We start from the raw sequence: 26660 nt of genomic DNA, 5'->3' as shown, positions 1-26660 counted from the left end.
CAGGATAGTTGTATCATCAGCAAACTGAACATTGATAATTTCCTCTTTATTAGGGAGAGAGATACCTTTGACCCTAGGGGTCATATTGCGATCCTTAAGTATATAGTTCATAGCATCAACAACCAACACAAATAAGGTCGAGGCAAGTGGGCAACCCTATCTTATTGACCTGGAAAGAACAATATTATTAGATCTGATTCCATTTACATCAACAACAACATTGGCTTCACAAAGTAGAGTTTGAACTATCTTACAGAACGCCTCCAGGAACCCCAGACTCACCAGCATCTGAATTATGAAAGTCCACATATGCCTTTTCAAAATCAATCAGCGGCATGACCCCATTCTGCCCCGACTCTTTAGCCCACTCGAGCGATTCCCAACAGGTGATTAAATTTTCCAGGATATATTTGCCTTTAACAAAGCCAGTTTGGGTAGGACTGATTATCTTTGGAAAGATTTTAGCCAGCCTATTAGCCACTACTTTGGCTAAGATCTTATAGGAGACATTTAATAGCATGATTGGCCTCCAGTTCTTTAGAAATGTTTTGTCCCCCTCCTTAGGGATGAGCTTGATCACCCCTTGATTGATTTATTTTCCCAGAGTTCATTTATTAATAGCTTCCAGATATAGGCTATGTAGGTCATCAACAATCCATCTGATATTCTTCTTGTAAAATTCTACCGGCAAATTCGTCCGGTCCAGGGGATCTGTCATTTCCCATTGAGGAGATGGCCTTTTCAATTTCCTCTTTTGAGATGGGTCTCCCTACAAACTCAATGTCCTCCTCATGAAGCTTAGATGGGATCAATTCCTTAATGAGCACCCTAGCAGCCCTATGTTCATCATTTACATCTGTTGTAGTAAATTAGTTTTTGTAGAACTGAGTGAAGCACTTAAGGATCTCCTCTGTGTCAGTAATGTGGGTATTGTTTTCCCAAATAGCATTGATACTCTCTTTTGCCTCTTTGATCTTAAGCATTTGAAAGAAATTTTTTGAGCCCTTGTTCCTCAAGTCCAACCAATTCATTTTGGCCCTGGTTTTCAACCCTCTAACCTTCTCATTCTAAATTTTCCTAAGTTGGTTCTTGATTGACACCAAGGTGTTAGTAAGACTTTCATCATTAGGTGAGTCCTGAAGATCCATCTCTGCGTTACACAGCTCATCCTGAAGAAGCCTCTCAAGCCTCCTAGCATCCTTGGCTTTCTTTTTCCCTACTGTTTGGTAGAGGGTGGTCCAACTTTTAATGTTCAAATTCCATTTGTCAATATTAGAAAGTTGGTGTTGCTCTTTCATGTTAAACAATCTGATGAAGGCCAGGGCAGAACATAGTTCCTCATCCTCCAAGAGTCTAGTGTTTAAAGTGAAGGAAATAGGTCTTGTAGAGGGAGGGTGGCAAGAGGAGGAGAGATCAATACCCATTATTATGGGAGGATGGTCAGATAGTGTGTATGGGGAAACAGAGTATTGATCCCCATTAGTTCCTTTGCTAATGTCAAAGAGATTTTTATTGAAGTAGAGTTTGTCTGTCATGCAATAGATTCTCTTATTCATCTACTGGTAGTTACATCAAGTATACCACACAATGTTCAGATGGCCTTTCCTTCCAGCAATAGGGTCAACAAGATGCAGTTTATTAATCATTTTGTCCCACTGCAGCCTTTCCATACCCTTCCATTCAAACTTGTTGCCTCCTTTTTTGTCATTTGCATGTTCAGTCATATTGAAATCACCCCCCACAATCCAAGGGATGTCCTCCAAACCTGCTATCCAGTTCCAGAGCTCCCCCCTCTCCCTATAGTCATTAGGGGTTTATATAGAATAGATTCCAAACTTTTGGTCATCCAGCTGAATAGAAACCAAGATAGCCCTAGCACAGGGGGATTGACCCCAGTTAATCACTTTATTAGCCCATCTAGGGCTAAGTAGTATGGTTGTACCACCTTTACCCTTGGAGTGGTCGGTGCAAAAGGATGTAGCATCCCTCCAAATACATTTGAGGTCGATTTGTAGAGTGAAGCCAACAACCTTTAGCTCTTGAAGAAGGAGACAATCCATGTCCTTATGTCCATTAAGGAATCTCTTAATGATATATTTCCTATCAGTAGTTTTCCTCTTGATCTATCTCTCATCATTTTCCCACCATTACACCGTCATCACCGTTTTTCTTGCATTTATTCTTCACGAGTTTTCCCACCATTCTCACGATTTTTCTTGTACGAGCTCACTTCATATTTTAACTGCTTTTATTTCTTTGTTTTAATTGGCTTTCATCGAAAGAGAACTATCCACGTCTACTCCACAAAACGTGATGCATTTTCTATTTAAACAAATTAGCACCACCGTATTAAACGAAGTAATGATTCAATTAGAGGTGGACAAATCAGACAAAATCTGCACAACGTACAAAGATTCATGTATATTTATTTTCATTGCATACACGTTACGTATTTCTTTAATTAAAAATCTAATGTTGTTTATATTTTCATCTTTTAAAACTTAGTTATTTATTTATTTTATTAATTATAAAGAGTTATTAATTATATGTTTTAAAAAAATATTGTTATCAATTCTTTAAATTTTAAGAATTATAATATATAAGCAATAAATTATATGTTTATTTATTTTTATTTATTATATTATAATATATTAATAATTGATTAATATATATTATATTAAAATATTAATAATAATATTATTATTTTTTAATTTTTTTAAATTATTTATTTATTTAATAAATTTATTATTCATTATTAATTTATTTTAAATTATTTTTTATTTAATATTTATATTCTATATATTTAAATTTTGCATTTAGTTTTTATTTTATTTTTTAAGTAATTTTGAATTGTAGTTTTTTACGAAATTACAAATAATAATTAAAATTTATTAAAAATAATTTTTACTTTTGATTCATATAATATTATTAATATTTGAATTTTAAATAATTAAAAAAATATATACTTTTAAATTTAATCATTTATCAACTTAATATATAATTAATACACAATATTATTTTTAATATAGTACAAATTAAATTATGTTATTATATATTATATTATATAATATAAATTATTAAAATTATTTAAAGTAATATTATAATTTTGATATCTCCATTGATTCAAATAACTCCTCTTGAAACTATTGGGTTCCACACAATGATTTTCAACTCAAGTTTAATCACTAGTCACCTTTAGACATAATAGCTCTTGTATTAATAACATTATAGTTATATTTATTAATAGATATTATATTCTACAATTATTATATAATATAATATATATTAATAAATATATCCCTCTATCTCTCTCTCTCTCTCTCTCTCTCTCTTGGCCTACCTCTCCCTCTCCCCCTCTTTCTACATATTGGGCTATATATTCACCATCTTGCTCTCTCTTCCTCTCTACCTATCTCTCTCTCCATCTCCCTCTTCTTCTCTTTCCCTTCTCTACCTATCTCTCTCCCTTTCTTTCTCTCCTCTCTCTATCTCCCCCTTTATCTCTCCCCATCTCTCCTTCCCTTGCTCTCTTCCTATCTCCCTTTTTTTTTTCTCTATCTCTTCCTCTCTCTCCCTTTCTCTTCCCATATACCTCTCTCTATCTCTTTCTCTTCCCATATATCTCTATCTTTCCTTGTATATCTCTTCCTCTCTTATCTCCCTCAATTGATCTCTCCTTTTCCCTGTCTCTCCCTCGATCTCTTTATATATTTGTCTACATCTACTCTTTGTCTCTATCTCCCTCCCTCACTACCACTCTCAATATCTTCTTATTTTCCTTATATCTTATCTATCTCTATCTCCCCCCTCTCTCTCCCTCTATCTCTCTCTTCCTCTTTATCTCCCCCTTACTATCACCCTATATTTATCTCTCCTACTACCTCTCTTTATATCTATATCTATTTCTCTCCCACTTCCTATCTCCCTCTATCTTCATTTCAACCCTATCTTCATCTTTTTCCCTCTATCTCTAAACATGTCTCCCTCTCTATATCGATCAATCAATCTCTCTCTCCCTCTCCCTATACCTTTCTATCTTTATCTCTTTGCCTCTCTATCTCTATCTCTATCTCTCCATATTTCTTCTTCCATTTATCCATTTATCTCTATTTCATTATCTCTCCATTTCTCTTCCCCTATGTATCTCTCCCTCTCTCTACCTCTATATATCATTTTGCATCTCTATCTTTATCTTTCTATTTTTACCTCTATCATTATTTACACCTCTCATAGTATATTTAACTCTTCCATATCTATCTACCCCTCTCCCCTCTCTCTCTCTCTCTCTCTCTCTCTCTCTTTATCTCTCTCATCTCCATATCCCTTTCCTTATCCATCTTCGTATCCATATGCATCTCTATCTATATCTCTACCTCCTTACCCATCTCTCTCACTCTTCCCCCTTTATCTCTTTGTCTTTCTATCCCTATCTCTCCCCCTCTCTCCCTCTCTTCCTATTGCAAACATAACATGAGCCTATTGGTATTGAAACCTAATTATCTTCTTGATTCAAACGTTTTATTTCAATCATGTTTAGATACTTGTAAATGGATTCATAGTCTATTCGAATCTATCACTTCTCCATTGAGCCCTATGGTGCACAAACAAGAACATTTTCTAAATGGTCTACCAATTGACCTTATGTACTACACAAATCTATATAGCTAATAGACCCAAAAAATTCCTAATTGACCTTCTAAATCTATTCGACGTACCCATTGCACACCAAAATAGAATTGCTAGTTATACTTTACTTTCATATCCAACTTACACATTACATTTAATAATTTAAAAAAAGTTAAACAAGATAATATGAATAGCATTTTTTTTCAAATTTTTATGCACCTATATTCCCTCCAAGTCTCTAAATGAACTCCAAAAACACCTTATGTGGAACACTCCACACAGATAAAAACTTGTACAGAAATGTTAAACAAAAGATCTCTGAAGCTTAAAAATTAAAAATATCAAAGATCATACGAGATTCTCCACTGTAGGAAAAACAAGAAAAAAAATTAAGCAATAAATTTACAAATGACAGAACTAAATATGAAATCTGTTTGCTGCATTTGAATGAGAAATACACTTGGTATCTCTTTTATATCTTACTGAAAGGATAAAATAGTTTTAAAATGATGTTAAGATGATATTACAGTTTAAAAATGATGTTAAGATGATATTACAATTTTAAAGAGTAAAGATGAAGTTTATAACTGTGAAAAAATAAAGATTAAGAGTAAATAATATGGACTCCTCTAAAAAATGATAAAAAATGATAGATTATGGAGTTATATGATTCAAAATATTGATAAAAACAAAAAACTACACAGTCAAACAGAAATATTCAAACTAATAATATGAACTGTAAAAATTACATATCTTAAATTAAGAAAAACCCATCTCTAAATCTTCTAAGACTCTACTGATTCTCACAGAAACTAAACCAAATATGCAACTAGCTTATAAAAATTGACGGGTTTTGAATAGAACATTTCTTGATAGAAGATTACACTTTTTGAGGATAAATTATGACAAAATTTGCTGCTACTTTCCACCATCCTGAAACTCATGTATCTTGAATAGAACAAAATATCAAGTTATTTGAGTGAAGATTACATTTTTTTTCTTTTTATGCATTCTTTCATTCCAATGATAGATCACGGAATGTGATCGGAAACGTTGATGCAAGAACTATCACACAATCAAATCAAAAGTAATAACATAAAGATTACACTTTTAAAAAAAACTCTATGACAAAATTTGCTGCTGCTACTCTCTGAAACTCATGTATCTTCAAAGACACTGACCTATAACATGAGCCCATAAAAATATTTGGCTCTATTTGCAATCTTGTGTTTTAGCTTCCTGTACACAATAAAAGTGGTATATCTCCACCCCACAAGCCTGAGCACCACAGCTTTCTTTAGTCTCTGTCTTTTCTTCCTCTTCTTGGGTTCACCATTATTACCAAGAGGATAACTCTTCAGATAATAAATCCTTTTCTTTCTACTTCTGCAATTCAAAAAGAAGGATTCTGCACTGCAACTTCCTTCTTCACCGTCATTTAACAGAAATCCATCCTCCAAAGTTGGAAAATCTTCAATGCCTTGTTCTCTGATAATCCCCATTGCAAAAAAACAATCTTAGCTGATCATTCAACAAGTCTGTTTATCTCTTTTTGTAGTATTCTGAATTGGGTAGTTAGTAAACTATTTATTTTGTGTAGTGGGTATTTGGAAGAGTATTGAATTTCTCAGACTGTCATAATTATCACGTTATATTTATGAGATTTCATTGATTTCAGTCGTTTAACAAAGCACCATTTGTGACACCTGTATGAAATATTCAATCCGGATAACTTCCCCTTCTTTTGAGGAAGATTTCATTGGTTTTTCCTAATTCTGTTTTGACATTTTTAGTTGACCTCAACATCGACCCCCCACTCCACCAGTTGATAAATGCTTTTGTTGAGGGTCAATTCTATGCAGTTTTAAGAATGTATATTTGATTGTATTTATTTATTAATTATTAATTAATTGAAATTAGAATATATTAGATCTTTTAATTTTAATCAATTAAGAGAAGAAGTTATTGTTCATGTTTCAATAATCATTTATTTGTTGCACATCTAATCTTTCAATTATTAATTTTAAAAAAATAAAAAACTGAATAACTAAAAGGCTACTAATAAATTTCACATCATGTAACTAATAGCTGTTTAGTTTTAGCATTTTTGGACCATAATTGGCCCATTTGTGCACCTTTATTGGTACTCATAGCGCACGACTGCTGAGACATTTGTGCATAAGTATTGTCAATTTTAAGTACATAGTTATTGGAGCATCTTTAAGAAGGATCTGAGGAAATGCTTTGAAATGTGTACTTTTTGACCCGATCCCACAACGTGCATCGTTACTACCCAGAAGTCAAAACATAACAACAACAAAAAATTGTCAAAATCTGATGTTTAGAATCTGTGGGTGTGTGAAGTAATCTGTGGGTGTGTGAAGTTAGCTATAACGACTAATCCCCCAGTGTGTACAACCCGCTCACAAGGTAGCAACACACACAGAGTTAACACAGCCGGGGACTCGAACTCAAGACCATATAATCTTAGTATGGAAAAGAAAAATTTGTTAATGAAAATTTACTTAAGATATAAAATGACATTAAAAAAAAGTTTTATATTAGTTTTAATGGTAAACTTTTTAATCTTAACTTGGGTTAGTCCAACTAATGCAAATAATCATACATGAATAAATTTAGGTAAATTAGATAAGTTAGGAATTGACAAATTAATTGTTTTTGATCAAGGAAAAACAAGTTTTTAAGGGACCAAAAACCCTTTACAAGACAGGTTTTAGAAGGACCTGTAACCCGAACCGAAAGATAAACTTGAAAGTCCACTCAAAGAAACAGAACACAATAGAGACTCGGCACAACCAATCAAAAGAAGGGGAATAACAAATACCCCCACCAAACACCAACAGTCTGCAAACAACCAGCAGCTCTAACCCAACTAGGAAGGATCAAGAATTTGTCCTACCCTTGTGGGATCGAAGGGTCATATCAAAAGAGGACTAGGACAATTTCGATTTTTTACTTTTAATAGTAATCCATCCCTCCTCAACCCTAGCAACAGCCTTTTGCCAAGAGGATGGATCCAGAATAGAGGACCTCCCATCATCAGGAGGAACAGAGCCAACATCCAGAGAGGCAGGAACAGCAGAGGTAGGGACAGCAGAAGATCCAGCAACAATCTGGGACGCGGGAGGGTCATCCATTGAAGAAGAAGATCCAGCATTTTTCAAATGATCAGTCGAGGTGCAAGCATCCACACATTCCTGAGGAACAGAGGCAGCAACCAGAGGAACATCAGCCTGAGGAACCTGTGCCACCACCTGGGAGAAACTTTTCTTTTTAACAAAATAGTGTTCAGAAGATGCACCCTTCCACCAAGTAGCAGATCTTTTTTTCTTTTTATCTGTTTCACACCGTGCAGCAACATGTCCAGTCTGGAAGCACTTTCGACATCTAAAGGGGATACCTTCAAAGTCGAGCTATTGGACCCAAGATCCCAAGGAAGATTTAATCTCTCAGCTGGAAGCCCTTTAGAGACATCAATGTTAACCAAAATCCGAGCATAAGTAGAGTGATAAATCTGGAAAGAATCCTTATCAATCATTATGAATTCGCCTAAAGCATCCCCCACTTCCTCTAGCAGAGAGTCCATCCATAGATGAAGGGGAAGGTTGAGGAGCCTAACCCAAATAGGAATCTCATTAAATGAATCTGTAGATGGGTTAAAACCCGGGAACCAGGGTTTAACCATCAAAATAAATTTGTCTTCCCAGCTGAAAGGATTAATACCTAAGATTTTAGATCTATCCTCTTCATATTCAAATTTGGCAATGAAAAAACCCTTGGCAGAAGGAAAGATGTTAACTGAACCTTTTATGATCGGTTCCCAGCTTTGAGAAATCCAAGTATGCAATTGAGGAAGGCTTGGCCAGAAACCCCGAAACCTGCAAATCAGACCATGAGCTTCAAACACAGAGGAGGTGTGGATGATCTCCATATCAGTATCATCAGACACCTTGAAAACCAAAGGTTTGCATACAGTAACAGCCACAAGCATCCCGATCAGCAACAAAGGGCGCAGGAAGCACCGTATCTCCAACCTTAGAGGAAACCCCCGCAGAGCCCCCATTCACAGCACCAGACGAAACCCCCGCATAACCCCCATTCACAGCACCAGGTGAAATCCCCACAGAGCCAGGCAAAGCAGCCTCACCAGCCGTTAAAGGGGGAACAGGGAGCTAGATAGCCGGTTTCACTGCAGTAGACTGCCTTAGGGTAGCGACGGCGGCAGACACAGGTAGCCTTAGGATTGCAATTATTCAGTAGAGTTGATGTTGTTGACCTCCCCTGACATGATGCATGTTGATTTGCCTTGACAAATTAATTGTTATTTCAAGAAACAAAATGTCAATGAAAGGTATGCTTAGTTCTTTTATTTTCATGAAGATTGCACATGCACAAGTTAAGCAAAATGACTATTACAAAGGGGCCAAACCCAAAAATAAAATTACGCACATATTGTTATGCTAGGTGGAGGAGGAGGGTCCTGATCATTAGGCTTTGCCCAAACATCATCAAGGTGGCATCTTTAATTGGCTTCCATCCAGTGAGAGCAACTCAACATCTTCTTCATTCTCCTTAGGAGGTTGTTGAGTGGGATGTGCCTAGTTTTTTACTTAAACAAAATCCACCCCTTGGCCACCACATTTTTTTATTATGCCGAGAAGCTTAACACTACAGTGGCACCCACCCATCTTTTTTATCTGTGTAATTTTAATGATAAATGGCAATAAATTAAAAATAAGTTATAGACTAAAATCTAAAATAAAAAGCAACTTTCTATTATTTATATTTATTACGACAGATAATTAAAAAGAAACTTTCTATTATTATTATTTATTAAATACAAAAAAAAATTATATCTACATTTAAAAGAAACAAATCTAAATTAAAAAACAACTTTCTATTATTATTATTTATTAAATGTAAAAAAAAAATATTTTTAAATCTAGATTAAAAAAAACTTCTAATTTAAAAAAATATATTTTTGAATATAGATTTAAAAGAAACTTCTTATTTTTTCAGGCAAATATTTCATATTCTAAAAAACTAAATTCTAATAAATATTAATCATATGAAATTTATTAATCTATGCTAAAGGTAAAGATTTTTTAAATTTGATGTCTACATAAATTTTATTTATAAAATATAAGTATGCTAGTATATATACACTTGCATCCTTTCCAAGGAACAATGACCTATACAATTATGTTGTTCGATACAATAAATTTTCTTTTTGATTTAGGCATGTATTTATATATTAATGTTATGAAGCATAAAGATGTCATATATTCCATAATTCATTTGAACGACGATATAAATTTCATTATTCATATATACTACTATATTATGTGTTTCCCTTGTCATAAATATCTTTAATTTCAATGACCTTATTGTAACTCGTATAATCTCTTATGTTTACTCATTATCAATCCTTGTATTTTTCGTTTTATCTTTTTATACAATTTAACTAATTCTAATTTGTTGATGACTATGCAAGATAAATGAATATATACAATTACCACAATATTGAATAGTACACTTATCAATATTGAAATAAGAAAAATGCTTATCTCCCAAGTTGACATTGATAAAAGGCTCCAAAAAGTGTGAAGCTCTAGGGACGATGCAGAAGACAATTTCAACTCTATGCACTGCTATTAGCTCTCAAGGTCCAAACATGTAGAGGGAATTTATAGTGAATATGTTGAAGCCATTACTCCTAAAAAGGGTGTGTAGAGTTGTAGTGTATGCCTTACTCAAACATTTCAACATACCAAAGAACCGTGCCTAAAGAAAGACCAAAAAAGGCCACCAATAAATCCATAGAGAAAATGATCAGAGTCATCATGTGAGGACATATGATTTACTACAATTGTAAGGAAGCCAAATAATGGTGCTCTCTTCTTGCCATTAAATATACATACCACTTTTTCTTATTACAAACTTTTTATTCATTCCAACACAATAACAAACCCTCCTTTATTGTTCCTTCCGCCTTTTCTCTCACATTTTCCTCCATTCTTTTTGCTTCGATGGATGTCCTTTTCTTGATCTCCCCTACTAATCATATGGCTTTATCACAACATATGTTCTCTTCGTTTGAGTCTTATTTATCACCATACATCTTGATGGCTAAAAACACATATATGTGTGCTTGTGGAAAGGGATATATTGACATTGATGACAAAGCATTCAACGATGTTATTTGTGTGCCTTCATTATCAACCACTTTTTTTTCTATCTATTAGATCACGTATGGTTAACGAGAAAGAGTGTAAGTTTACACCATACTTTGTCATGATTTCAGATTTGCATAGTAGAAACATAGTTGTGGTTGGCGATGTTGATCACCAATCTTGAATTTACACCACCTAACATTTGTCTCCTATTGTTACTCTGACTCATGTAACACACTATGACATCTAGTGTGGACACTTTTGAGAAGATTCAGTATGGTCATTTGATCTTGGAGTTCTTTCATCTACTGAGGTTCTAAAGATGTGTTGATATTCCACCTCCTTCATTTATTTTTGCATTTGATGACGTTTGTATTGCCACAATTTTGACTACCTGTGATTTAGTGCAATAGGACTCAAATTGCCTTTTGTGCATGGCTACATTTGATTATCATTTGACATACATTGCAAGTTTGTTCAAAGTCCCACATTTTAGATTTGGGAGACATCATTGATTGAATTCATCTCCTCTTTAATGGATATGATCCTTCTTTAGTTGTTGTGATGGAACACTCTGAACCTCTTGTTCATTCTCTGCATGACCATTCCTCATAGTTTGTCATAGGTGTGGATACTTTTGAGCATCATTTGGAAGAGGTCTCCTTATTTTGAAAGGAGATATCTTTGTCTTTGGATTATGCCCTACATCAATTTCTAGGAGATTTTGGATTGCCATCCTCATCAATGTGGCCTAGAACACCCAATTTGATGGTGGCATCTCTCAACATCAATATGGAGACATTTAGGTAGAGTTCAACGACATCACACATCATCTATCTTCCCTCATCTTTCTTAAACGAATGGGAAGACATCTTGCATACCATCTTGGTTTTGTTTGTTTGACAAGATTGAATCATCACTTAAGGGAGAGTGTTGGCGTGAAAGGGGTGTTTTACCCAGCTAATTCATCACCTAGGTCCTCTTCACACATGTTACTTAAGTTTACAAAAGGTACACATAGAATAGTTATCATTTTATGTCTCGAGTCTTAAGATTAAGACACAAGACATAATTTTATGCAATCCTAAGTTCACTTTGGCATATATAGCCAAGGTGGTCGTGTAATCTATTATTTGCGTCCTTTGAGAGAATATAACTATTCTTTCATAGTTGATTTGCGCTTTCATGAAATTTCTAGATTTTAGTGACTATAAAGAAATCTATACCAACTCTTATAAGAATTTCTTTTATAAAACTCTATGTTTTGATAATCTTTTAGTACATTTTATAAATTTTCTTATGAAATTTGAAAATTCATTTTCTTTTGTGTTGGAACTTGACAAAAAGTTGGTTGTTTCTTTTGTAAAATGATAATATGTCTAACTTAATAAAAATTGAGAATTTGAAAAGAACACAACATTAAACTTTGGGTGAACACCAATAAGTTTCAATATATTACAACTGCTCGAGCATACCTACTGTACTGTAGTCACAATTTTAAAAAGCAACAGTGATGCCTTCTATGTTGCTGACACATGCCAATCACTCAACCTTAATAAATACTACAAAAAGTCACTAATATGATGCACCAAAATACATTCATGATATCAAGATGAATATGCCGATTATCTACAAGAATTCCTTTGTAGGTCTTAAGAATCGAGGGATAGGCTGCAGCCCTGTTCCTAGCCTTAAGTAGTCAGTCCACTGCAAACAAGAGCTTTCCCAATTCAGAAGCAGACTTTGGGGTGCAAGTCCCTGGATTGGTGTCTTGGCATCTTCCTTGTCTTTGGTACTAACATCGTAAAAAGCTGCTTGTGCTTTTTGTGGTCCCTTTGCCAATGTAATTGTTCTAAAAAAGTAGAAGCTTTTTCCAAACAAAGTGGCATATCAATCGTTGAGGATTCTGTTCCACCTTAATTTCTAACTATTACGCAGCACAGGTGGAGGATAATCAGTAATCAGGTCACATTGTGTTGTGGGCAGCCTACTAACATGTAAAATGTAGCTTGGCAAAATTCTATGCAGAGTTACATTCCTGTTCAAGAAATCAAGAAGAATTAATCAATACCTCTGACCAAAAGAGTCAGCATTTATGAATATAACATTAAGGTCTACGCAGAAGTAGAAGATCTCACTCCTAGGTATCAGAATTTAATGCATTTTCAATTAATCATTTTGCTTATATTTAGTTTCAACCTTATAGGTTTAAAATCAGATACTTAAATTCATTGTAATCCCCTAGCTTATGTAGATGCTGCAAATTTTCCTCTTGAATGAAAGTATCTCAATATTTAAGTTAAAAGTAGGAAAGAACTTTCTCAATCGTGTTAATCTAAATTAGTTTAAAAAAGAAATAATTAAACTGCTTTAAAGGATAAAGCACTAATCACCTCTTACTGATCCCATTCTAACTCGGCTGATTTGCTGTCCACATCAGGGCCCTTTTCGATTTTTTGCAAAGGTGCATCAAGTTGAGGGGGTTCCTGAGCCATAACACGTCAAAATGCATTATATCTTAATCACAGTTTGTTATAAATATCAAATTGCCAAAAAATTTATCCTAAATTTCACCGTCTCTGTAAAATAAAAAATAAAATTGTAAATTACTAAATTTTAACCATCGTTTATGATTTTATTCGTCATAAGACTCATATAATTTGTTTGTGACATATGACTACATGCAAATGCAAATCCTTCCATCCCTGCCACTCCATCAAATTTAAACTCCTACAAGGTAGGAGCATGAACTATCAGTATTTGGTAATATTTTGTGAATGCAATCTTTGCTAATTGTTTGTTTAACATCTAAAATGAAGATTGGTTGTACAATATATCAAAATCTTGTAGAACAAATAATGATAAACAATTGTTAGAGAATATCATTTTTTAGATTTGTTGTATGTGTAACTATACTTCTTGTTATCTGATTCCGTGGTTGTAGAATATGGTTTGGTTAGGGCTAGACGTGATAGTATTTACATAGTTGGAAGAACATGTAGGTAGATACTTCATTTTAAATATTGATGGACTATACGATATGTTATAATTAGGTGGATAAACTACATCATTTGGCAATTTCTAGATGGATATAAATAAGAACAAATTTCGTGACAAGCATATAATTTCTCTATAAAACTTCAATAGGTGGGCATCCTGTTGATCATAGGCCACCACGGTTTTGTGAAGAGCAGCTTTAGCTACAAGATCTAGGATAGTGTTGAAATTGTGAGTTTTAAGCCTGAATTGTGTAAGCACTTAGTTTGTTCAATCTCGTTTGAAATTGGCAGACAATAGCCTTTTCTTTTTCACTTTTTTAGTTGTTTCATGGTTGAGAGGCATATTAATTTGGTTGTCAATATATTAATAATAATAAATCAATTTTTAAATGACACCGTAACTCCCTATCAATGATTGCTGCTACTCCGATGGGCCTCGAGTTCCTTTCTGCAATCTCATTGGTGTTTAGTTTATGCCAACCTATTAGAGAAGAGGTCCATGACATTAAACCTAATTTGTGAATATTGGGAACTTATAGTGGAAAGGGAGATTAGAACTGCATGTTCTCTTAAGAATCTTAGGAGGACTTCTGGATGCTAAATAGTTTTCAAATATTCTTCCATTTCCTCCCTGCGAAGAGTCCATATGACAAATTCCGCTCTTAACATTTTTTTAATATACAGAAAAATATTGTATTAATATAAGAGATTGTTAAAAGATCAAGTGCAAAAACCCCTTCCAAATAGAGATGTGAGAGGGCTGATTACAAGCCCTGGCCAGGACATCCAATAGGCCAAAGTAATGCCAAATAGTCAAACTACTAGACACTATGCTGTAGTACATCCGCTAATTAAATGAAAAAGAAAGTAACCTGAAGACATACTATGCATGATTTATAAGGAAGAGATTACATCAAAGTCAGATTTTTTTCTTAAGCAAAAAGACTTAAGGGATTGGAAAGTCAGCAGATATTGTGAGTTGCTACAATGTCTTTCCCCGTAGCTGGACTAGCAGGCTATTTGGGTCTCCCGATTCCATGTAAATTCATGTTGGATTATCCATGGTTGCCATGTAGCATGCACCATTGGTCGATGACAGTCGGAAACTCATTGAAGGATGAAGTATGCTCATTTGGAGCTGTTTTTGCTGCTATTGCTGGACGTATATGTTTTCTCTATTGATTCTATCAGCAATCAGCATTCAGAATGTGTTCTACACATCAGCTCTAATTTGGGTAATCTCATAGTCATGACTCAAAATGGATAAATATTCTTCTTGTTTATGCAAGAAGATGATTATGCCCCTCTGATTGTTTTTGAGTTCTTGTAAGTTCTGAATTAGCAACTTTTGATTGTCCCAATTGAGGGTGCTAGACCTCCATTGCACTAATCAAGCCATTGAGAGTGTCATTGGTGTTAGGAAGGGCCAGGTGAATAGTTTCCTTACATTAGGAAGATGCATTAGCAGAGTCATTATCGGGGCTTTTGGTTTGTCTTTGATAGAAGTGGGAAAAGTGCAGTGTGTGTGTGAAGGCATGAAATATTCTTTCTCCGAACTTTAATGAAAATCATGCATTTCTTTGTTTGTTTTCATGGAAGATCTTGCATTTCATGTATTTCAATATGCATGAAAAATATATAATTTGATAAAGATTGAAATCAACAATATTATGCAACGAGGCTAGAAACTTTTAATTTATATTCTATTGGAATAGAAAGTTTGGCATTCATTACAAATTGTGTAAATCTGCAGATAGTTAATAACAATCAGATTAATGATGGCAAACATACCCATCCCGGCTCATAAACAATTCGCACTGATTATAGTTGGCTGAAGCTTCCAACCTAGACAGCGATTCTGGATTTATAGCTGTAGAATGGATGCGCTAGGCAGCCAATAAGAATTCAGACTCTTCAAACTGTATATACTGTACCAGTATCAACCTCACAGGCAGGCTGTAATAATAACACAAGGCTGCGATTTCTTCTGTATAAGCCATTTCCCAAACATACAGGAAAATCGCCTCAACTCTGCTGTAGAAATTCCTCTTGGCGCTGGGAAATAGATTGGAATTGCTGTATTGGTTCTCAATATACACTCTGGGGTTCCGTCCAGAAGGGTTTCCTTATCTAGGGACTGCGTCCTGAGAATGGAGAGCTGAATACAAGTTGCAGAGCAAAATAACAATAATCAATAATGAACATTGCCCTCCATATTGAAGTCGATGCCTTTATATAATTCCTCTTCAGCCAAAAAGCCATCAGCTTCTTTCTTCCAATCTTTTGATTTGGCAACTCAGGCAATTAGTAAGGTTTGCCACTTACTAAATAAATCACCACTATGGAGCACAGCCTAGGAAAGATTAAGTCAAAACTTAAGTTGGCCCCTTTTTAATGATATAAAGTGAATGATTAAATTATCACGAACCATAGCTTTTTGCCCAGATACTTAATTATTACTTTATCCCCTTTATTAACAAAATGTTTAGCTTATGGGGAGAAAAACTAATAAGCTAACATATTTATTTCTTTACGTGCTAAACAAGAGGGGACATTACAGGGCAGTTCACCAAGCTTCACATTTGGGCCCATCTTCATGGGACAGCAAGGAAAGTGTAGGGACAGGGTCCATCCATGGAGAGCTGAGAATTCTATAAGTAGCGCGATAGGATGTAGGAGTACTGAGTAGGGGGGCACAAGGTTGGTTTTCTTATTAAATCAGTAGGGCTTGAAACCCTAAGAGGCCGAACAATCAAAGAATTTAGCCTACTGAAAATAGTAAGTACAGTTGGCATAAGGAGTAATCTTATTCTTACCATTATTGGCACCAGTAGTGTTGTTCACATCCTCCTGAGAAGGAACAGCAATACAGAAAGGATTGCTAGTGTCCCTGATTTCCTCCTCCAAAATAATGGTCACCTTTCCATCATTGGCAGGCATCTGAGAGTTTGTTTCAGGCAGAAGCAATTGTGGGAACAGAATTGAAACCCTTTTCCTATTTTTGATATAATTTTTTATGGGCTAGCTGCTGGAATGCAAACACTTGCCATCACAAAATTGTATGTCTAAATTTATGGATCTCTCCAGCAGCCTAGAACTCCTGTCCTCCTTTTAGGGGATTGAATTGAAATCCCAACTTGCCATGAGAAATCTACAGTTCCTTCCAAAAATTTTGCATTTATGATATAAGAACAAGGCAATACTCTCTCCTGACTCTCCCCCCGTCTCGGAAACGCGTCCCCCCGTCCCCAACGCCCATGGAACACTGAGAATGAATCTTGTTTATATACAAGATTCATGTTCAAGTCTTCTAAGTCGGCCTTAACTAATTTCCTTTATTTTACATATTTCACTTTGCACTTTGGCGCCCAATTTGGGGCCTACATAACTTGCAACTTGTGACACATTTCCTGTTTGGGGCCCAGCCCTATAAACATAAATTGCTTAATCCATACGTTACATTTGGGCCCAGCCCTATAGACATAAATCGCTTAACCTTATTACAATAAGATAATATTTTAATTGCCACAAGGCAACATTAAAATATGATCCGAACTAGCTAACCATTTCAACAAGGATACGTGTTCCAAATTCCTCAGTCTCTAAGTTAACCTCATAGCAAAGGCTTTGTTGAATTGTTTGATATTTTTAATATTTAATCCTTCCTCCAATTTTTGTTTTGTTATATTTTTCATGGGAAACTAGTGAGTGTTTGAAGGAATTTTGGAGTCCTTTCCAGATAAACTGTTGTTGGATGCTAACCATATAATACAAATGAATTTTTGGTTCTAGTCCAGGTAATCAATTGAGGAATGTATTTGGAGGAGAGAGACGGAATGAAATAGCTTTTAGTAAACTTGAACTAATTGGGTACTTCCAGCCAAATTTAGCCATTTGTGTGCTCAATTTGATAGTGTGATGTCCACCTTTTTTGACTTTTTTCGATATATCCTTGCTTTCTAGGGCATTGGAAACCCTAGTTATGTCATTGGTAAATGACCTTCCTTGAACCAAAAATGCTGGAGTATGATATTGTTTCTCCCAATAGATATATTAGCTAATACATGTTGGGCGTACTTTCATTTATTCGTTGTCCTGAGAGCTGGTATTTTCCATGAATAGCTTTTAAGTTATGAAATCTGAGCTAGGAGTAAGGTGGATAATATAATATTGCTCAGCAGATCGATAACAGGTTAGCCAATTACCTCCTTCGGCAGCTAGTAGATCATATGTTTTACTTTACTCTTTTGCAACTCTTATTGCTGATGCTTATGCTTTATGGAATGAAGCAATTCTTGAACAGAAATTACATTATTTTGCATCTGTCTAACATGAAAAACAATCAGATTGTTTCTCAGAGATGAACTTTGAGAGTTCTGAGCCTGCTTGCTAGTTAATTTGGAAATTCTTCTATATACCATGTTGCATAAATCAATGAGCCTATTTCGATCCATAGTTTCAACATAGAAGATTGTGGGGATGAGGACTGTAATGTCCACTTTTAATTAATGCAGCTTAGGTAGGCCCAATCCTTATTTCCCAATAAGGATAGAAAATTTTTTTTATAAAAGGACCATAAGTTGGAAAACTAGAAGCAAAAATAGAATAATATTTAGTTTCAGCGTATGGTGGGGTGGGTTTTCATACAAGGGTGTTGTAACTGTTAATTTTGTGGATCAGAATTAAAATTTATTTTCTTCTATGTATTATCTATCACTGAATTGTTCTATAAATCTGATTGTCTTCTTTTATGTTGCAGAAGAGGAGGAGCATTTTTATTTCAATGTCCATTTTCACACATTTCATTTGGTATATGTAGTGGGCTGGGTACGGTCAAGCGATGCCTTGACCGGCCATGTCTTTTGGACATGGCCGATCAAGACATCACTTGATCATGCCCCCTCACGATAATAAATGTTTGAATGAGAGACTTCATTTATCTCTCATTCAATCATTTATCTTACCGAGGCTATCATGCATTAACAATTTAACACTCCCTCTTAGCTAGGTAAGATAAATGTAAAAGGTATTGGGAGCAATATTCATAAATCGTATGATGCTTATCTTGGGACCATAGTTTCAAGATGTGAATTGCCTCTGTCGGTGATTCTATTCACAAACTCGAGTGGATTGCCTCTATCAGCGATTCTATCCATAAGCTCTTGTGTAGATTGCCTCAGTCGGCGATTATATCCACAAGCTCTTGTGTGGATTGCCTCAGTCAGCGATTCTATCCATGAGCTCTCACGTGGATTGCCTCAATCGACAATTCTATCCATGAGCTCTTACGTGGATTGGCTCAGTCGGCGATTCTATCCATGAGCTCGTGTGGATTGCCTCAGTCGGCGATTCTATCCACAAGCTTTTACGTGGATTGCCTCAGTCGGCGATTCTATCCACAATCTTGAGTTATTGTAAGATCGTCACCTTCCAATAACCTCAAAAATACAAGTGGAAATCATTTGGAAGTCGTCACTTCCTTATGATTTACACAGGGCCCATAAAATAATTATTAGTATTAATAATGATAATCAATATTTACAATTTTTACCTCAGAAGTGCTCAATCTTGATTAGTAAGATCCCTCTCAATCACAAGGTATCTTGAGTTTCTTCTAGAGAAAATATTTTTCTGAACATACGTCTGAATTTCTGACTTCAGCAAGGGACGCTTGTAGTTTAAGTTTGAGAGGACAAGTTCTTGCAATGTGGCCATATTCGAGACTTTCAAGGAGATATCAATCTGATCTTAATCAGATCTTCCTTCAGGCAGTTAGGCTTTATAGAAGGAAACCTGGCTCTGATACCATGTTAATTTTGTGGATCAGAATTAAGATTTATCTTCTTCTATGTATTATCTATCACTGAATTGTTGTATAAATCTGATTGTCTTCTTTTATGTTGCAGGAGAGGAGGAGCATTTTTATTTCAATGTCCATTCTCACACATTTCATTTGGTATATGTAGTGGGCTGGGTACGGTCAAGCGAAACCTTGACCGGCCATGTCCTTGGACATGGCCGATCAAGACATCACTTGATCATGCCCCCTCACGATAATAAATGTTTGAATGAGAGACTTCATTTATCTCTCATTCAATCATTTATCTTACCGAGGCTATCATGCATTAACAGTAACCCCCAGGGCACTTGGCAACTTTATTGTAACAGATTCTCTAACAAGTTTATGATAGATTCTATGACAAGAATTTAATGAGCTGCTATTAGTTCCTATATTTCATATGAAAAGAAAATAGAAACCATTTCCTATGGATAACACATGAGATTTCAGGGAATACTTGGAGGGGTTTCATTGGATAGATACTTTTGTGTCTTCATATTGATCGATACTCTTACCACCCCAAACACAAACATTTTATCCATTTATGAGTTTGTATCATTAGAAATTACTCTTACTGTTTTGTTTTAAGTATTGGTATATTCTCACTTCCTTTGGGCACTCCCTGGTCCTCTATGCTGAAGACACTCAAAAAGTCTCACTATTAATCATGAAGTTGCAATGATGTTGCTAATCCATAAATGATAATTCTCAACACAATAACTATAATCTACCAATAAGTCTTGACATTTGTTAAAATTTAAATCTGGATTAGAAGAGAAACCCTCTCATAGAAAACGCAAGTCTTAACTTCACTCTCACATATATGGATCCTCACAAAACAAACCAACTAGGAACTTAAAAAAGGTAATCACACTTTTCTTGTCATTTATTCCAACCTGTACTATAAACTTGCTTTTGTGTAAGGACCCCAGCTTGGTGTGGATTGGACTTAAAACTTCAAAAGTTGAAATAATAGTAAGCTAGATTAATCACTATTAACATTGGAAACCAGAAGCATACACAAGCGTTACTTTATTTACATATATTAGTGATTTGTAAAATATAAGTGGTTATTAACCCCAATCGATAATATACAAGAGGAAAACTGCCCTTCTTTACTACTTGAACAATAGAGAAATCCAACAAGTTCGATTCCCTTGCCAAATTCTTGGCAATATACATGAAGATGCTCTTCGGACCCCCGACATACAAATTCAACCACCAAGCTATTGTTCAACTTGCAAGAATCTTACATTGGTTAGAACATGCAAACAGATTGCAAGGCATAGAGTAGATAAAACTATGGATTTGGCGCCAACATACCTCATCACATTCAACGTTTTATCCACAGCTTCATGGCTGGCATTAGGTAGAGTTCTTGTAAAGAATTCAGAAAACTTACAGAGAGTAAAATCAAAGAAAGATCGCACAACCTCGAAAGTCATTCGGCCACTCACATCAATGAACAGTCTCCTATTGCTGGGTATGGCTAGGGTATACGAAATCTTATCAATCCAATTATGATTTGCAAATCCACAATCTAATCTATTTGTTTCCACATGAATGGGTTGTCGGTCCATTGCATCCAGCTGGATCACTTGAGACCCAGATAGACTGCGCCGAATCAAAGGCCCAAAGACTTTCTCAGTATGTTCAATTATTTGATCTGCCTCGCTATTCTCTCCGTCCGAAGATCCAATTGCAACTCTTCCAGAGGACGATACTGCAGGCAACTGTCCTTGCACTGGTAACGTCTGATTGGTCAAAACTTCATGCGAAGTCCTAACAAGGGTTTCAACAGCTCCATTACTGACAGACATAAAAAACCCCTTTAATTGGTCCCGATGAGCAGGATTAGTCACCGCGGTACATATTTCTTCATAAGTATTTATATGCATGATTTTATCTAAATACACATTCACAGCCGTACTCACAAAACGCTGAACACACTCCCCAATCAAAGCCCTACACTTGTCGCTGCAAATTATGTCAAGAAACTCCGAATCGGGCCCCGTGTTCGAATCTCCAGCTCTCGAATTGGGGTTTAATTCAGTATTTCGCTTTACAGAATTATTGGCAGAACGTTCCAGAAAAGCCAAAACCAAATTCCGAGCAAAACTTCCAACAATAACAGAAGCAAAACCAGTACCTGCAGGTTCGAATAGCTTGTCCATCATTCGCTCCCCAACTCCAGAATTCTGATCCTCCTGATTACTTTGATGAGAACCCTGGAATATTCCGGCAGTCATGGCGCTCGAAACACCCGTTATAGCTTGCTTAAATTCAGGACTCTGAGCAATCTTCATTGGTTGCTTTAAACTGTTGGGAATTTCGTCTGCGTCTGATTGCAAAAATGCCTTCAGATCGTCGGATACCATCATTAGGGTTCCCGCAGAGGAAGAGGCAGCTTCTGTAATTGTCACCACAGACGTCAGAAAACGGACTAATTGGTATTTTTTTCTAGCAATTGAAGGAGATTTGTATAGCCTGTAAACGCCATATCCTGTGCCTGCTATTGCTGCTATTCCCAACAACAGATTTCTTCCTTCGTTTAAGCGCAGAAACAGATTTCTCCGCTTTTTTAACAGTTGATTCATTTGAGAGGTGATCACTGTTTGCACGGACTCCTCCATTGCAAAGAGTTTATCCAAGCTTTTATTTTTAGTTGAATTTAGATACTTCCTATTTTTTTTCGTTCGATTGGGTGGCATAAATGTTTCTGATGCAACCTTTAATCAAAGATGAGATAGAATTCTTAACTGAATTAGGCGATGCACAGGAAGTCATTAGGATTCTTCTTTGCTTGAACGAAAAATAAATGGGCATTTGGATTTCCCTACGGCACATCAATATACCAACTGTTTAACAGTAGATAAGTGCTAACATGAATTATATAATGAAGTTTTTATATAGAATGATGATAAAGATGATCTTATGAATTGCATCATGGTATGATGTGAAATGTTGGTTAAAAAAATAAAATTCAATAAGATAATTGTAGAAATGTTCTCTTTTTTAAGAATGAGCATGTAATTGAAATTTAATTGGTTTAAAAAAAAAAAAGGATGTGAAGTAGGAGTAGGGGCAAGATGTATGGTAAAAAATAAAATTGAAAAATATTGGGATGAGATTGCTATTGGTGACACATTTCTTTGGGTTATGGGTATGAAAACTTAAAGAAGAAAATAATTTGAAAAATGAGTTAGAGGATGATGTTAGGAATTGCATGCAAAAAATATCAATTATATGCAAATAAAGATTAAACAAAGAAATGAAAAACACAAAAATAATAACAAAGAAGAGACAATTTTAACGTGGTTCACCCAAACTCGGGCTACGTCCATCAAACAAAGATTCCAATATTATTATCCAGTAAATCGAACCAATTACAACCAACAATCCCTTGCAACACCACTGCAAAATGCTACAAAATTCTTTATAGAAAACCCTAACCCTTAACCTTTTTATCAAGACTTATGTCGGTTACAAAATTAGGGTTACAACATGTCAGCCAATAGAAAAATAACACCTGACGCCTTTATAAAATAATAAGTCTTTTTGGCCTCGTGGGGCACTGCCCCTCGACTCTGCCCTGTATCGTGACTACTCTGGACCCCGAAAGGGGCACTGCCCTCAAACCCCCGTCAATTAATATGGGGAGAAACAGTACCAATAGAAGTAGGGAAAATCTAACCTCTAAGTCTGATTAGGCTCCGTATAACAACAATCTCTCACTTGGAGACTGATCAGACTCCACAACATATCATCTCCCACTTGGAGATTGATCATAACACCGCTGACCCTGTAGCTCCCACTGGAATGAAACACCCTGGACTATGTTGTTATGTTTTTATTATTTTCAGTCTTGAAGACCAACCAAAGTTGAAGAGGAGCTCAGCTTCTCCCTTGTCACTACATTTGTAAACATATTCGTTGGATTTTCATTTGTATGTATCTTTTCTAGCCTTAACTATCCATCATTCAATATTGACCGAATGAAGTGATACCTCAATTGTATGTGTTTTGTTTTTGAATGCAAGGCAAAATTCTTTGCAAGATGGATGGTACTCTAGCTATCTGTAAACAAATAACTGTTAGCCTGTTGTTTCCCCAATTCTTCCATGAAAGATTGCAGCCAAATCATCTCTTTGCTTGCCTCTGTTGCAGCTACATACTTTGCCTTTGTGGTGGATAAAGCAACCACCTTTTGCAACCTAGAGATCCAACTCATCGTTGTCCCACCGACAGTAAAGACATAACCTGTGGTACTCCACTTGGTATCAATATCCCCTACCAAATATGAGTTTACATAACCTATTAAATCAATATTATAGCCCCCAAAACATAAATGTTTATTGGATGTACCTCTCAAATACCTGAGAACCCATTTTACTGCATTCCAATGCTCAAATACTGGATTACTTATATACCTGCTTACAACTCCAACAACATGTGCAATATCCGTTCTTGTGCATACCATGGCGTACATTAAACTTCCTATAGCTAAACCATATGGTACCTTGGACATTTTGTCTTTCTCCTCTTGTGTCTTTGGACACATCTCCTTAGTCAATTTCAAATTACTAAGCAAAGGTGTGCTAACAGCTATTGCATTCTCCATATGAAATCTCTGCAACACCTTTTCAACATAATCAACTTGGGATAGAGTCAATTTTTTGTTCTGCCTATCTTTACAAATTTTCATACCAATTATTTGTTTTGTTGCCCCCAAATCCTTCATAGCAAATGATTTTGCTAATTGTTGTTTTAACTCTTTAATGTGATCCATGTTAGACCCTGCTATAAGCATGTCATCAACATATAAATATAAAATAATGTAGTTGTCATTGTCCAACCTCTTAAAATAAACACAATGGTCAAAATTACACCTGTTGTAGCCTTGTTCAGCCATAAAATTATCAAATTTCAAGTACCGTTGTCGAGGTGCTTGTTTCAAGCCATATAAACTCTTCTACAATTTGCACACCAATTTCTCCTTACCTTTGACCTCAAATCCTTGGGGTTGTTCCATATATATCTCCTCCTTCAAATCACTATGGAGAAAGACAGTTTTTACATCTAATTGTTCCAAATGCAAATCTTCAACAACCACAATACTTAAAACAATACAGATAGAAGTCATCTTAACAACTAGAGAAAAAATCTCAACCAAATCAATGCCCTTTTTCTGTGCAAATCCTTTAACAACTAATCTAGCTTTAAATCTGTGCTTACCTTCATTCCCCTTTCATCCTATAAACCCATTTGTTTTGTAAAGCCTTTTTACCTACAAGCAACTTACATAATTCCCAAGTCTAATTTTTGCATAAGGAGTCCATTTCTTCTTTCATGACAAGCTCCCATTGAACCTTTGTATCCACTTGCATAGCTTCATCATATCTTTTTGGCTCACCAACATTTGTTAACAAAATATAATACAAAGAGGGAGAGAACCTGTCAAGAGGTCTACTTAGCCTTGTTAACCGTCTAACATTCACTGGAGTTTGTGGTATTTCTAGTTGTTGTTGTGGAACATGAGGAACCACTAGAACATCACTATCTGGAATATCATCCAGCACAACAAAATCATTTTCTTTCTTATCATGTTGTTGCAACTGATGTTTGAACAACAACTTCTCATTGAATACAACATCTTTGCTTCTCACAATTTTCAGATTTTCAACATCCTAAAGCCTATAACCAAATTCATAAATGCCATATCCAACAAAAAAACATTTTTTTGATTTTGCATCCAGCATGGTTCTATTTTCAAAATCTACATGTGAAAATACTTCACATCCGAAGGTTTTGAGAAAATAATACTCACCTTCTTACATGTTCATGCTTCCTCTGGAATATCGCGGCCCAAAGGAGCTGAAGGACCTCTATTAATAGTCTTTGCCCACATGTTTAAAGGCAGCTCGACATGCAATCTCATGCTCCTTGCATGCTCCATTATTGTCATATTCATGCGCTAAGCCACTCCATTTTCTTGTGGAGTCACTAGAACCTTTTGCTACCTACGAATTCCATTAAAGGAACAATAATCCTCAAATTCTTTGCTAAAATACTCACCACCATTATCAGATCTAAGACATTTTAATCTTTTACCTGTCTCATTTTCAACCAAGCTTCTCCATTTCTTAAATGTTTCAAATACATCAGATTTTTGCCTAAGGAAATAAATCCAAACCTTCCTAGTTGCTTCATCTATGAATGTAACATAATACCGAGAGCCACTGAGAGAAGATACCTGAGTCGGTCCCCATACATCAGTATGCACTAGCTCCAACGTTTCATCTTTCTTTTGCTTCTCTACATGCTTGAGAATACTAACTCTCTTTTGTTTTCCATACACACAACTTTCACATAAATCCATATTAATGCATTTCAAACTTGGTAAAACCCTTTTAGAATGAAGTACCTTCATACATTTTTCACTCATATACCCAAGTCTGTTGTGCCACAGTGTTGTCTCAAAACCTGCAACAATTATTTTAGTCCCTTCCTGCAAATCTACATCAATTGTTCCTGAATCTATTTGGTTTTTCTCTGCAACAACTAAAGTAGAAGGAACAATATGACCTATACAAAGATATAAGGTGCCCTACTTTCACACATTTTTCTACTATCAAGGTACCTCTTGAAATCTTCCAATTTTTATCATTAAAAGTAACTATGCAACCTTCATCACCTAGCTACCCTGCTAAAATTAAATTCCTACTTAGCCTTGGAACATGTCTTACCTCTTATAGTAGCCAATGATTCCTATTCTGCAACTTAATCTTAATTCTTCCCTTTCCAACAATCTGACAGGGTTCATTATCTCCCAAATAAACCAACCCAAAATCCTCTTGGACATAATCAAGAAAATAACTTCTATAGTGCGTAGCATGAAATGAGGCCCCTGAATCTAAAACCCATGAATTATCAGCATTTTCTAGGGAAAGAATCAAAACATCGTCTTCAAATTTATTACTTACCACATTCGCCTCCTTATTA

The 26660-nt window shown here is 35.4% G+C and overlaps 1 protein-coding gene across 4 annotated transcripts; it reads right to left on the bottom strand.

Annotated features, from left to right (window-relative positions):
- Positions 1-12251: 12251 nt before the first annotated feature.
- LOC131061846 (protein PHLOEM PROTEIN 2-LIKE A10) lies at positions 12252-22536 on the bottom strand. Of its 4 annotated transcripts, none has more exons than XM_057995707.2 (3): positions 15611-22536; positions 13214-13306; positions 12252-12858 (listed from the first exon to the last, which is right to left on the bottom strand). In XM_057995707.2, the coding sequence occupies exon 1, from the start codon at positions 22367-22369 to the stop codon at positions 20885-20887; it is 1485 nt and encodes a 494-aa protein (XP_057851690.2). In that variant the 5' UTR covers positions 22370-22536; the 3' UTR covers positions 12252-12858; positions 13214-13306; positions 15611-20884. The 4 variants fall into 4 exon arrangements, with proteins under 4 accessions (XP_057851690.2, XP_057851691.2, XP_057851692.2 ...); XM_057995708.2 differs by having other exon boundaries at positions 20982-22536; XM_057995709.2 differs by having other exon boundaries at positions 21061-22536.
- Between the last annotated feature and the right edge of the window lie 4124 nt (positions 22537-26660).

Source organism: Cryptomeria japonica, chromosome 4 (genome assembly GCF_030272615.1).
Source record: "Cryptomeria japonica chromosome 4, Sugi_1.0, whole genome shotgun sequence".
NCBI classification, from domain to species: Eukaryota; Viridiplantae; Streptophyta; class Pinopsida; order Cupressales; family Cupressaceae; genus Cryptomeria; species Cryptomeria japonica.
The sequence above is the reverse complement of the archived record's forward strand: the minus strand, read 5'-3'. Positions and strand labels throughout refer to the sequence as shown.